We start from the raw sequence: 14,632 nt of genomic DNA, 5'->3' as shown, positions 1-14,632 counted from the left end.
GGAAACCAGTAGGAGCACTTGATTTGTTATCTAATGATAATCTAATAAGAAAAAAATCACCAGACACTTTAAATAAAACTCCCCAAGCAGAGGTCTGAATGTTACATATACCTTCTTACTGCTATAAAGCCAAACTGCCTTTGCAAGGAGCAAAGTGTGATCAGAGCTCATGTGCAATAATGAATCTATACACTATTATTCTTTATTTCTAGATATGTACAATTTTTATCCGTTTTATTGTTATCTTTATGCAACTTATAAGTTACTTTTATAGGATTCTTTTTTTTTTTTTTTTTTTTTTTTTTGGAGACAGAGTCTCACTCTTGGCATTAAAAGTGTGTGCCACCACACCCGGCTAATTTTTGTATTTTTAGTAGAGATAGGCTTTCATCACATTGGCCAGACTGGTCTCGAACTCTTGACCTCAGGTGACCCACCTGGCTCAGCCTTCCAAAATGCTGGGATTATAAGCGCCAGCCACCACATCCAGCTGAAACTACTTTGGAAGGACCATTCTTACAAAAGAAGCAGGTGAGAAAGAGAAAACAAAAATCCTGGTTTTGGTGCTACTTACCTATTTGGCCACTGGGGGCCAGAGTAGATCTTCCTAAAGTCCTAAATTCATGTAAACTGTACGACTAATCCATGCCCAGCTGCATACTAAAGCAAGAATGGTAAGGACACTAATAAAGCAGTCGCTATGCTACCCTTCATCTTTCCAAACGTCTCCCACTAAACTGACTTCAATGGCAAGGATCTTACAATTTTAAGAAAAAGAGTCCTTAAAATGCCTACTTAATAAGTATGACAACAAGCCTCAAGTAACTTGTACTAAATTTTCCTTTAAACAACTACTTTTATTACATTTTTTGCTTTTTCTTTCTCTGTCTTTCCCTTTCTCTCTCCTATTGATGGTTACAAGAAAGTAACACAATCATAGTGTCTATAACATCTATCCTCAAAACTGAAACATAAAAAGTATTAAATCTTGTTTTTATTTTTTATTTTTTATTTTTTGAAGAGCTAGGATCTGGCTCTTTTGTCGCCCAGGCTAGAGTGCAATGGTGTGATCATAGCTCACTGCAGCCTTGACCTCCTGGGGCTCAAGTGATGCTCCTGCTTCAGCCTCCCACGTAGGACTACAGGCAGGCACCACCATGCCCAGATAATTTTCTGTTTTTTGTAGAGGTGAGTCTTGCCCAGACTGGTCTCAAACTCCTGGCCCAAGCAATCCTCCCACCTTGGCCTCTCCAAGTACTGGGATTACGGGCATGACCACCGTGCTTAACCAAGAAAAACCAAAATCTTTTATCTTTCTCAAACCTAAAAGCAGTATAACACACACAATCTATATTTTGTAAGTTTTTAAAATACGTTTTAAAAAATTAAATTTTATATTAAGGAAAACACATTAATATAGTAAACTTACATCTACATAAAATGGTTGGGAAATGGGCTCACACTGACTAACACAATATTATTGTGTGCTGGGTATTATATATAATGCAGTGGAGATGTCTCTTCTTCAACCCTTCTGAGTTAAAGGTGCCCAATTAGGGTAATTCCCAGCTTCTCTCTACCCCTTTAACTCACTCTAACCATAGGAAGTAGATTATTGTTATGGACTGAATGTTTGTCTCGCTGCAAATTATTCTGTTAAAGCCCTAACTCCTGGTGTGGCTGTATTTGTATATGGGGCCTCTAAAGAAAGTAATTAAGTTAATTGGCCAGGTGCTCTTGCCTGTAGTCCCAGCACTTTGGGAGGCCGAGGCGGGCTGATCACGAGGTCAGGAGATCAAGACCATCCTGGCTAACATGGTGAAACTCCATCTCTACTAAAAATACAAAAAATTAGCTGGGCATGGTGGTGGGCACCTGTAGTCCCAGCTACTCGGGAGGCTGAGGCAAGAGAATGGTGTGAACCCAGGAGGCGGAGGTTGCAGTGAGCCGAGATCGCCACACTGCACTCCAGCCTGGGGGACAGAGCAAGACACCATCTCAAAAAAAAGAAAGAAAAGAAAGAAAAGGAAGGAAGGAAGGAAGGGAGGGAAGGAGGGAGGGAAGGAAGGGAGGGAGGGAGGGGAGGGAGGGAGGGAGAGAAGGAAGGGAGGGAGGGAGGGAAGGAAGGAAGGGAGGGAGAGAGGGAGGGAAGTAAGTTAGGCAGGAAGGAAGGAAGGAAGGAAGGAAAAGAAAGAGAAAGAGAAAGAAAAGAAAGAAAGGAAAAGAAAGAAAGAAAGAAAGAAAGAAAGAAAGAAAGAAAGAAAGAAAGAAAGAAAGAAAGAAAGAAAGAAAGAAAGAAAGGGAGAAAGGAAGGAAGGTAGGAAAGAAAAAGAAAGAATTAAGTTAAATAAGGTGGGTCCCAGATCTGGTAGAATTAGTGTCCTTATAAGAAGAGACACCAAACACTCTGGGAGGCCGAGGCTAAAGGATCAGTTGAGGCCAGGAGTTCAAGACCACCCTGGTCAATATGAGGAAACCCCCTGTTTACTAAAATTACAAAAAATTAGCTGGGCGTGGTGGTGCATGTTTGTAATCCCAGCTACTCCAGGTGTTCCAGAGGCTGAGGCACAAGAATCGCTTGAACCCGGGAGGCAGAGATTGCAGTGAGCCAAGATCACACCACTGCACTCCAGCCTGGGAGACAGAGCCAGACTCTGTCTCAAAAAGAAAAAAAAAAAAAATACCAGCGAGTTTGCTCATGTATGCTCTCTCTCTCTCTCTCTCGTGTGTGTGTGTGTGTGTGTGTGTGTGTGTGTGTGTGTGTGTGTGTCTCTGTTGTTCCCTGCTCTGCTCCTCCCTCACACTTTGCTCCTCTATCCATGAGCATGTGCTAAGGAAAGGCTATGTGCGGACACAGTGAGAAGGTGGCAAGCCAGGAAGACAGCTCTCACCAGAAACCAACTCTGCCAAACCTTGATCTGGGGTTTCTATCCTCCAGAATTATATGAAATAAATTTCTGTTGTTTAAGCTACCCAATCTGTAGTATTTTGTTATGGCAGCCTGAGCTACTAATACAGTTAGAAAATGTGGAAGGAGTATGCTGGGTATGCTTGGCACACCTCTGTCCTTCTCTCTTTATCTAGGTGCCCACAGAAGCTGGTTCTCCTCCAGGGGGGATCGTCCCTCCAGTTGGGGAGGAGGTTGAACATTGCCTGTGATTGATAGGTAAGTCTACCTCATACTTCAGCTCCATCAGCAGCCAACTTATCTTTCACACATACCCACATCCGCTGACTTTGTTACTATTAGTATAAAAGGTGATATTTTGGCCTCTATCTGACTTGCTCTTCATTTTCTTTCCCAATTTTGTTACCACCAGGGTGGTCAAGAAGGACTGCTATTTGTTGAGCCCACTCTAGATCCCATGTACACGTGGATTACAATACAAAACAAAATGGATTACAATACAAAATGTGAAAAACATCTAGAATATAATACTCTTGAAATTCAGAAGGCCTTTGGGTCATGATTCTCTTTATCATCATATTAGGATTAAGCTTAATCGCTGTTGGCCCTCTAAAACCAAGTAAATTTTCTGTTTTGTTTTGTTTTTTGAGATGGAGTCTTGCACTGTCACCCAGGCTGGAGTGCAGTGGCACGATCTTGGCTCACTGCAACCTCTGCCTCCTGGGTGCATGAGATTCTCCTGCCTCAGCCTCCCGAGTAGCTGGGATTACAGGCACACACAACCACACCCGGCTAATTTTTTGTATTTTTAGTAGAGACAGGGTTTCACTACGTTGACCAGACTAGTCTTGAACTCCTGACCGTGTGATCCACCCGCCTCGGCCTCCCAAAGTGGTGGGATTACAGGCGTGAGCCACTGTGCCCAGCCAAATAAGTTTTTTTTAATGCCATATGGAATATTATTATCATTTATCTTTGTAATAAATTTCAAATATAGAATGTTCCTCTGAAAGTGAATTAAAGTCAAATGGAAATTTTTAGAATTAAATGGAAATTGACTACAGTAAAAACAAATCAAAGTCATGAACAATTATGATGAACTTTCCATGCTCTTGCTTTCAAAAACTGAGCTCGTTATGCTGAAATATAACCACAGTCAAAAGCTTGCATCTTCACACAAAGAAATTTGAGTATTGTTCTGAGTAACATTGATAAGTACACTTTTTAAGAAATCATTTACAGAGAGAAAGGTTTCCTTTCCAGAATTTTTGAGAATCTTCTTTATCTCCTTTTGGAGGCTACCCAATAATTTAAATTAATATTCATGTGAGAATGCATCCCTGCCATAACTACTTGCTTTCATAATTATATACAAAACAAGTTTAGAAAAACCTTGCTAAGGCGTCTTTTTTTAAAAGGAGGAAAAGAGAAAATAACTCGGGCAGTATTGAAGTAAAGTAAAAAGAAAACTGGATGGAGTCACCTGGTCATTAACTCAAGTTCTGCATCGTTAACTAGCTGCGTGATTTTAGATTTAGCTCCTGTAGGTCTTATTTTCCCTACCAGGAAAATGAGGGATAGCCTAAATGAAATAATATGTCACTCTACCTATGACGTGTGAGCATATTACACTGCCTGGTATATAGAATGGGCATACAGATTTTTATTAACACCACATTTAGAAGCTAAATGCAAAGAAGCTTTTCAGATTCCAGGCTTCTGAAGACAGTGGGATACGTTAGATTTAACAGCCTCTTTCTCCTATTTTCTATAAGCTCCCATTCTTTTTTTGGTTCTTTATAGGGTGAGACTGTGTCTAATGAAACTAAATTCTCAATCTGCACACCCCTATTACAAAGATAAACATAAAAAGACATAACTGAAATTTTAATAAAATTCATAAGAAATTATTTACCTTCATCAACAGAATCTGAAGTGCTGCTTTTGTCCAGAGAAAGATACTCATTTTTATTCAAGTCCAGTGACTTTGATGGCACTCTAGTTAACTTCTTTTCCAAAGTTGGTAAGAGACTCTTTTTGGTCTGTTTCTCATTTTGGGACTCCTCTTTGCCTAATCCCTAAAAGGTAAACAATCCAGTTTCAAAATAAAACACAGATTTAGCTTAGATTTTGCAGTGAGAACTTTAATATTAAAGATACTTAGAAATATTGCGCTTTGAAGAATATTTACAGCATTTTGTTTGTTATACTTGCATCACATTTCCAATGCTATTAAATGTCAGTCCACAAAATATGAGTAAATAATATATACCATTCTAAAGTCATCCTACACAATAATAAACAAGTTTATGAAAAACATCACATAAAAAGAGCTTCACCGATCATGTAAATCACTTATGGAGAAGGGAAAGGGGACAAACGACAAAAATAATAGAACAATCCATTCTTCAGGGTAGACAAGGGAGAAGAACCAAACCCAGTTAGCTTCCCCAGCCAGTGCCTGCCCCATCATCTCAAGGAAGAAAACTCACCCATCTCTCAAGACCTAACGGGGAAATGGAAAGAAAATGGAGAGATAAAAGTCACATATGAGTACAGTGGGAGAGAGAAGATTAAAACAAATTAATTTCATAGCAAACTCATAAAAACACAATTGGCTTTGCTGCAAAGGGACTAGGAGATTAGGCATTAAAATGTATTTAATATATGATGCTATCTATACTTTCTGGGATGGTTTAATAAAGAAGATGTCATCTCTACAATAAATTTAATGTTAGGCATTAAAGTATGATGCTATTGCTATGTTAGTATTCAAGTAAAATAGTACTGTATTATAATCAGACTTAGTGGAATAGTACAAAAAGTCTATATAAACTATACAGCAGAATATTTTCTTGCATTTTCTGTATGTACACAGATGAAAGAGAGCACTTTACTTCCTGTCCCATGAGATCCTTGAGAAGCACTAAGTAGCAGAATCAGCTCCAGGGAGGATACAGGTTTCCACTGGCCACCCAGATAGCAGAATAACAACTGGGACCCAGGACACAATTTATTAAAGGATTATATTACCCTAGTCAGAAGATTGATTCTTCAAGCAGAGATTATTGCTAAAATCAAGACTTGATTTATTTGGGAGTTCCACACTACAAAGCAACGTGCCTATTTAGCTAAACCAGGGACCCCTTAACAGATGCTAAGTAGAGTACATTTCTCTACAGCTCCACACTTACACTTCTCCTCTTGTTGCAAATTAAGTTCTATTTCCTACTATAAAGAATACAGATAGATATTTATAGGAAAAGTAAGAGTCACTATCTTTCAGTGGTTGGTATCTGGATGACTTTTCTTTGTATACTCTACTGTATTTCATGAAGTTTTACAAAGAGTATTAATTCTATAACTTAACATATTTTCTTGGAAAAAAGTTATTTTTGACTTTTTGTTATTTCCAACTTTGTTAGAAGTGAAAATGAGGCAAAGCAAGTGACATACGATACTTGTAGATATCTGAGAATCTCATCATATGGCTCTTGAAGGCAAACAGAAAAAAAAAAGGGCTAAACTTCTATACTACTTGTATTTCGTAACCTGAAAACATCTATACTGAACACCAATGAATGTATGATCGATCTTAAAGCATTAAGTTATTCACTTCCCTTGCACCAGTAGTAAGTCACTAAGGGTCTCTAGATGAATAAGTTTTGCAAAAAACCCAAAACACAAAACCAGGCTAAGGTAGATGCATGACTGGTAAAAACAAGTTGATAACATGCTGGCCTTCCACATAAATATCTTTTCATTCAATGTTTTTCCAACATTTACTCAGAGGAGATACTGGAAGTTCCTTGGAGAGGGCTGGAAAAGGATCATTACTGATCACAGGCAGATTCACCTTCAATTATAACAGCTTATGGTTATTGGATACTTAATGTGTGCTAGAAACTATTCTAAGTACAGTCATACATTGCTTTGATGACAGGGATATATTACGAGAAATGTATCATTAGGTGATTTTACTGTTGTGCCAATGTCATAGAGTGTACTTAACAAATTTAGATGGTATAGCTTACTACACACCTAGGCTATATGGTATAGCTTATTGCTCCTGGTCTATAAACCTGGACAGCATGTTACTCTACTGAATACTGTAGGCAGTGTAACACAGTGGGAAGTACTTGTGTATCTAAACATATGTAAACATAGCAAAAGTACAGTAAAAACATGGTACAAAAGATTTAGAAAATGGTACACCTGTTTGTACCATGAATGGAGCTTACAGGACTGAGTTCTGTTGTTCTGGGTGAGTCAGTGAGTGAGTAGTGAGTGAATGTGAAGGCCTGGGACATTACTGAACCCTACTGCAGACTTTATAAACATTGTACACTTAGGCTACAATAGATTTACAAAAAAAAATTTGTTTTTTCAATAATAAATTAAGCTTAGCTCACTGTAACATTTTTATTTTATGAACTTTGAAATTTTTTAAAACTTTTTGACTCTTGTAAAAATACTTAGGTTAAACCACAAACACACTGGACAGCTGTACAAAAATATTTTCTTTCTTTATATACTTATTCTAAAAGCTTTTTTCTATTTTTAATTTTTTCTTATTTTGTTATTTTTATACTTTTTTTGTTAAAAATTAAGACACAAACACGTTAGCCTAGGCCTACACAGGATCAGAATCATGAATATCACTGCTTCCACCTTCACATTTTGTACCACTAGAAGGTCTTCAGCGAGAATAACATGCATGGAGCTGTCATCTCCTATGATAACAATATTTTCTTCTGGAATTCAGCCTGAAGGACCTGGCTGAGGCTGTTTCAAAGTTAACTCTTTTTTTGTATATAGAAGTAGAAAGACTATACTCTAAAATCATGATTTATTATTTTATTATCAAGTATTATGTACTTATATAATTGTATGTGCTATACCTTTATAGGCCTGGCAGCACAGGTTTGTTTACACCAGCATCACCACAAATATGTGAGCAACGTATTGCATTACCATGTTATGATGGTACCTCACTAGGCAAAGGAATTTTTCAGCTCCCTTAAAATGTTATGGGACTGGCTGGTCGCAGTGGCTCACACTTGTAATCCCAGCACTTTGGGAGGCTTAGGCAGGTGGATCACCTGAGTTTAGGCGTTCAAGACCAGCCTGGCCAACATGGGAAACCCCATCTCTACTAAAAATATTAAAAATTAGCCAGGCACAGTGACGGAGGCCTGTAATCCCAGCTACTCAGGAGGCTGAGCCAGGAGAATTGCTTGAACCCGGGAGGCGGAGGCTGCAGTGAGCTGAGATCACACCACTGCACTCCAGCCTGGGCAACAAGAGCAAAACTCTGTATCAAAAAAAAAAAGTTATGAGACCACCACCACATATGCAGTCCATCACTGACCAAAACATTATACAGAGCATGACTGCATTTTCATATATACTAATTCATTTAACTCTTATTTAAAAAGACCTTATAAAGTATAATCCTCACTTTACAGTTGAGAAAAGGTTAAGTAATTAACTTATACAGTTAGCAAGTGGCAGATGTAAGATGTGAAGCCAAAGCCCTGCTCTAAATAAAGGAATTCAGCTCTGCCCCCAAACATGCATCCCCAATCAGCAGAACAAAAGCTCTGCAATAGGAGCACTCCTCATACTCAGAATATGGTCTCTAAATACCATTCTTCACTAAGAAAATCTATGGCTCATTAAGAAAATGGTCTGGGGCAGAAAACATACAAAATGTGCTTAGAAGATATTGTTGCGCCAGAAAGAAAAGACATCATTAAGATACTTGTCATTTCAAAAGGCCAAAGGAACCAACTTGAAGGGGCTCCCATTGGCAGAGGGAGCAAACTGAGAATCAAATAATGACTGCAAGTGATTGAAGCACATTGGAATAAAAAACTGAAGTGTTGGCCGGGCATGGTGGCTCATGCCTGTGATCCCAGCACTTTGAGAGGCCAAGGCGGGTGGATCATGAGGTCAGGGATTCGAGACCAGCCTAGCCAACATGATGAAACCCCATCTCTACGAAAGATACAAAAAATTACCCAGGCGTGGTGGCACGTGCGTGTAATCTCAGCTACTTGGGAGGCTGAGGCAGGAGAATTGTTTGAACCCAATTCAAGCAATTGGATTACAGTGACCCGAGATCATGCCATTGCACTCCAGCCTGGGCAACAGGGCGAGACTTGTCTCGAAAAAAACCAAAAAACTAAAAACAAAAAACTGATGTGCTTACAATGATACTTGAGAAAATAAAGGAAGAAACTAAGTAATTGAGTATAATGCCTAGTAGTTAACTGGACCTGCCTGCTTAAAAAGCTTAAAAAGCAGCTATTGTTCCTCAAGCATGCTGCTCAGGGGCTCATCTCTCCCTTCAAAACAGATTCTTTCTCCATGCTGTTCCCTTCTGTGAAAGAAAGAAAAAAAAAAAGAAAAGAGATTCTTTGCAGCACACACAGTACTTACCCTGGGGAAAATTCTGCTACTTACAAATTTCTCCATCTTATTATTCTTTTAATGATATTTATCCCCCTACAGACTGATGCCCAGGTAAAACTGCTTGGTAGCTCTGCTTTTTATATAGCTCTGAACAAAACCACATATTTTCCAACATAATCTCTGCTACTTAACAGACTTTAAACTTTTTTCCTAAAATAAGGTAGGAGCCTGATATCTTATTTTTAACATTTTGTATACTGTATCCTTATTTATCTTGTATTCTGATTAGGACATGACAGTACCAGATATATTTTAAAAGGGATATCATATACTAACTCCTTTTGATGAATTTCCATCGAATGACTCTGTTTCTGAAACCCGACTAATTGATTCACTGGTAAAACTGATTGACTTGGATAATTTTTCATCTCTCTCCCCAGAGTCATCCAAGCTGCTTCTTCCTGGACTTCTGTAAGAAACACATCATTATAGAAATATAAGGTCACCTCCACACAAATAAATGATTTGGCCTCCTTATTGAGGTCATTTCCTATGATAAAACAGTTTGATAATAAATGGATTACTGTAATATAACAAATAATTGTTTACTTTTAACAAGGCTATCTTCTTAAATTACATGCAAGTTGATATCATTTCTGAAAACAAGATACACTCACATGAGATTCTATAAATCTCAAAAACATTAAAAAGTTAACGAAGTACAAATGGCCGTAACAGTAACTAATCAAATGAAAATTGCTCCTTTAAATTTCATTTGTGTACAACCACAAAGCTTGGACAGGTACAGAGTAGATGTTTGAGTTAGATACTAGACTGCACAAGAAGGCAGTTTTGTATCTCCTTCCTTCTGACTCAGTCTCAGCTGAAATGGTGAAGCCCTCCCAGAAGCGGACGCTCAAGATGTCTGAGCCTAAGCCCATTGGCCACTCCTGCCTCCTCACTCTTCCCAGCCCTAAGAACAAGGTTTAAGAAACAGCTGTCAAATGATCATATGGCCAAGACTATAATAAATGTCCTGGGATCTGCTTTCCCTTTCTCAAGGAGCAAAAAGAAAGGAAAACCTATTAAATACAATGGGAGCACAACTGATCTAATTTCCAGTGCTCAACAGGATGGACGTGAGATGTGGAAAAATAGAGAGGAAAGGAGGAGGAAGAAAGAAGGAGAGATTGCAAATAAAGAGGAAGAAGATGGAAGAACTGAGGAAATAAAGGTTTGAAACAGATATGCTTCTTTCAGAGACTGAAGAACAGGAAAAGAAGTAGAAGAGAGAATGAGGATCCTGCCACACACTTTCTTAGAAAGCATTCAGGCAGGCCGGGCATGATTGTTCACGCCTGTAATCTCAACACTTTGGGAGGCCAAGGCGGGCTGATCATGAGATCAAGGGATCGAGACCATCCTGGCCAACATGGTGAAATGCCATCTGGGCTAAAAAAAAAAAAAAAAAAAAGCAAAAATTAGCTGGGCATGGTGGCACACACCCGAAGTCTCAGCTACTTGGGAGGCTGAGGCAGGAGACTTGCTTGAACCCGGGAGGCAGAGGTTGCAGTGAGCCAAGATCACGCCACTGCACTCCAGCCTGGTGACAGAGTGAGACTCCATCTCCAAAAAAAAAAAGAAAAGAAAAGAAAGAAAAGAAAAGAAAAAAAGAAAGCATTCAGGCCAGGCACAGTGGCTGACACCTGTAATCCCAGCACTTTGGGAGGCCGAGGCAGGTGGGATCACTTAAGGTCAGGAGTTCAAGACCAGCCTCATCAACATGGCAAAACCCCATCTCTACTGAAAATACAAAACGTAGCCAGGCGTGGTGGTGGGCACCATAATCCCAGCTACTCAGGAGGCTGAGGCAGGAGAATCGCTTGAACCCAGGAGGTGGAGGTTGCAGTGAGCCAAGATCGCACCACTGCGCTCCAGCCTGGGTGACAGAGTGAGACTCCGTCTCAAAAAAAAAAAAAAAAAAAAAAAAGAAAGCATTCAATCACCAGAAGAAGAAAACAGCAGCTAGTCAAAAATATTCTTTCTTTCCTCAAAGACTAGAAACTTTTCAAGTTGGCAAGGACCTGAAAGATAATCTAGTTCAGCTGTCTCATTTCATAGCCGAGCAAACTGAGAATCAAAAAAATGAAAAGATCAGCCTGAGGTTGCTGGGCTGTTTGGTGACCCTAACTAAGATCCAGATCCTGTTTACCATAATCCAAGGCTCTTTGCATTAGAGTAATTGCTTTTCTATCCAAATCCAGAGCTGGCAAGAGGCTACTAAACTTCTCAAGGAAAGCAATACAATGGAAATTTTTAACTTTACAGAAAGCTAATAAAATATACATGTACAACCATGTAAAAAAGCCTATAAAATATTGATGCTAAGCTGAAAAGATATAAATTGGATCAGCATAAGTAGATTACCTAGATGAGTAAAATTTCTGCACATACATTGAGACTTTCAAAATATTTCCATTTTAAGATTTGCTATAGAATTTCTAAATAACAGCTTTTAAGATATAATCCACATACCACAAAATTCACTTCATGTAAAGTGTACAGTTCAGTGGGTTACAGAGTTGGGCAACCATCACCACTAACTAATTGTAGAACATTGTCATCACCCCAACAAAGAAACGCTGTCCCCACTTGCAGTCACTCCCCATTCTCCCTTCCTATCAGCTCCTGGCAACTACCATCTACTTTCTGTCTCTATAAATTTACCAATTCTAGACTCCACTTCACATACATGGAATCATACAATATATGGCCTTTTGTGACTGGCTTTTTTCACTCAGCATAATGTTTGCTATAGAATTTTAATGTATTCTCCTTAATTGTTTTTATTGCTAACAGCCTCAATTTCCATTAGACATAATGCACTTTTACTTGTAGAGGTTAATAAAAATGTCCACTCTCCTAAATGAATCCTCATCAGTCAAAAATAGTCCCTCTGTACTCTTAATTTCTTTATCACATTATCTGTTACTCTGTTATGGCTCTTACCATTACCTACCTTGTTCTACAATTATTTGCATTCCACCATAGGCTATATGCTCCTTCCATTAATGTATTCAATATTTATGGAGTGCCAACAACATGCTAAGCACTATGTTAGGGAATTCCTAAGGAAAAATCATATTATTGTATCCTTCAAAACACCTACCGTATAATTTACTTTGCTGTCATCTATAAACTCAGAGATTTCACTAGGTACTTCTCCAGATCCTTAATAAACAGGCTTACTAAAACCAGACTTTTATAAGTATACTCTAAGTGACATAGCTAACATTTCCTTATATATCTCATATGTGCTTTACCTATTTAGCAAACTATTCTCTGTCCCCACCTTTCACCCCATTCCACCACAGAGAACAGAGGGGCAAATGGCAGCCAAAGATAAATTACTAGAAATTCAGAATTAGTCTAATGTAAAATAATTCTGCTTTGACTAATAATCGATAAACTTTGACATTTCAAAACATTTTGCTGTACCTTGGCTGCACATTCTCAATCGACAGTGACAAGTTTTCCATCTCCTCAGCATTTAAACCTAGCTCAGTGCCATAGTTCTGCTGGAGCAGTTGCCAGAATTCTTGTCTAGTCAGGCTCTAAAATGACAGAAAAATTACACTGAGCATTGGAAAATGTAAAATATAATATCACAGTGATTCAAAACATGAGTTTTGAAGTCAAAATGACCTGTTGTGCAAAGACTAGATATGTGGCTTTGGTAGTTATTTGACCTTTCTGTACCTCCATTTTCCATACCTAGAAAAATGGGTTAATAAAAGCTATCTGACAGAGTTCACAAAAGGAATAGATAAAATGATTTTAAAGTACATATTATAATAACTACTGTAAATGGGAAGTTAAAAATGTTTTAAATTTTCTTTCTGTAAAATAATTTGTTCAGGCCAGGCGCAGTGGCTCACGCCTGTAATCCCAGCACTTTGGGAGGCTGAGGAGGGCAGATCACGAGGTCAAGAGATCGAGACCATCCTGGCCAACATGGTGAAACCTGGTCTCCACTAAAAAAAAAAATAATAATACAAAAATTGGCTGGGCGTGGTGGTGCACACTTATAGTCTCAGCTACTCAGGAGGCTGAGGCAGGAGAATCGATTGAATCTGGTAGGTGGAGGTTGCAGTGAGCCAAGATTGTGCCACTGCACTCCAGCCTGGGTGACAGAGCAAGACTCCATCTCAAACTAATAATAATAATAATAATTTGTTCATGCTTTCTGGTAATTACTGATCTGCAGTTTGTTTGCTTGTTTTTGAGATGGAGTCTCACTGTGCCACCCAGGCTGGAGTGCAGTGGTGCGATCTCAGCTCACTGCAACCTTCACCTCCCAGGTTCAAGCGATTCTCCTACCTCAGCCTCCCGAGTGGCTGGGATTACAGGTGTGCACCACCACACCCACTTAATTTTTGTATTTTTAGTAGAGATGGGGTTTCACCATGTTGGCCAGGCTGGTCTGGAACTCCTGACCTCAAGTGATCCACCCTCCTCGGCCTCCCAAAATGCTGGTATTATAGATGTGAGCCACGGTGCCCAGCCTCTGATCTTCAGTTTAGTTCTGCAATCTAACCAGTCTACCATGACCACTGAATCACCGTTCAGTCCTGTCAGCTCAGAACCTGTCCTCTTAATCCATAATGTATCTGAATATTTTAACCACTTTAAAATCTTATATATCAATAAATTTTAAATTAATTTTCCTAATATATAAAAGGCAACAGTCTGGACTTCAGAATATTTCCTTCAATTTATCTTTAGTAAAGTCCAGCTTGTTCTTTCTTTGTAGGCAGCATATCCATTTTGAAATCATCAAATACAACAAACTCACACATTACCTAGCAAAACAAAAACAGTATTATTATGATTTAGGATAATGGCCTCCAGTTGAAAAATAAAATTAAATAACAATATTATGATAACCAATGGTCTGATGTCTAAAAACATTACAGATAGTTAATTACATGCTTAAGCAAGGTGTAAGGAAGTAGCATAATGCTTGAAGCAATTGTTAGTAAGATAATCTCTCTCATTCATTCAACAGATATTTATTTAGTACCTAACAAATGTGCATTACTGCACTAGATGCTAAGGAGAATAAACATAAAAACATAATGTAGAAGTTAAGCTCCTGGCCCTCAAACAACTTATAATATAGTTGAAGAGACATGGGATGTTCTTAAGTTATATGACAAGATATAATATGATCATGCACTAAAGTACTGGTAGAGTCAACATGATATGAACGTCTAAAGGAAGGAAATAGGACTGTGGATTAGTGTG

At 38.6% G+C, this 14,632-nt stretch overlaps 1 protein-coding gene across 3 annotated transcripts in view; it reads right to left on the bottom strand.

Annotated features, from left to right (window-relative positions):
- GRAMD1C (GRAM domain containing 1C) overlaps positions 1-14,632 on the bottom strand; it is a 72,207-nt gene that overhangs the window by 33,835 nt on the left and 23,740 nt on the right. For all 3 annotated transcript variants that reach the window (XM_055259824.2, XM_055259825.2, XM_055259826.2), the window contains 3 exons: positions 12,824-12,939; positions 9,662-9,794; positions 4,824-4,986 (listed from right to left, as the gene is read on the bottom strand). In XM_055259824.2, coding sequence (XP_055115799.1) covers positions 4,824-4,986; positions 9,662-9,794; positions 12,824-12,939 — 412 coding nt within the window. The remainder of the gene's footprint in view (positions 1-4,823; positions 4,987-9,661; positions 9,795-12,823; positions 12,940-14,632) is intronic.

This window comes from Symphalangus syndactylus, chromosome 21 (genome assembly GCF_028878055.3).
Source record: "Symphalangus syndactylus isolate Jambi chromosome 21, NHGRI_mSymSyn1-v2.1_pri, whole genome shotgun sequence".
In the NCBI taxonomy this organism is placed as follows: domain Eukaryota; kingdom Metazoa; phylum Chordata; class Mammalia; order Primates; family Hylobatidae; genus Symphalangus; species Symphalangus syndactylus.
The sequence above is the reverse complement of the archived record's forward strand: the minus strand, read 5'-3'. Positions and strand labels throughout refer to the sequence as shown.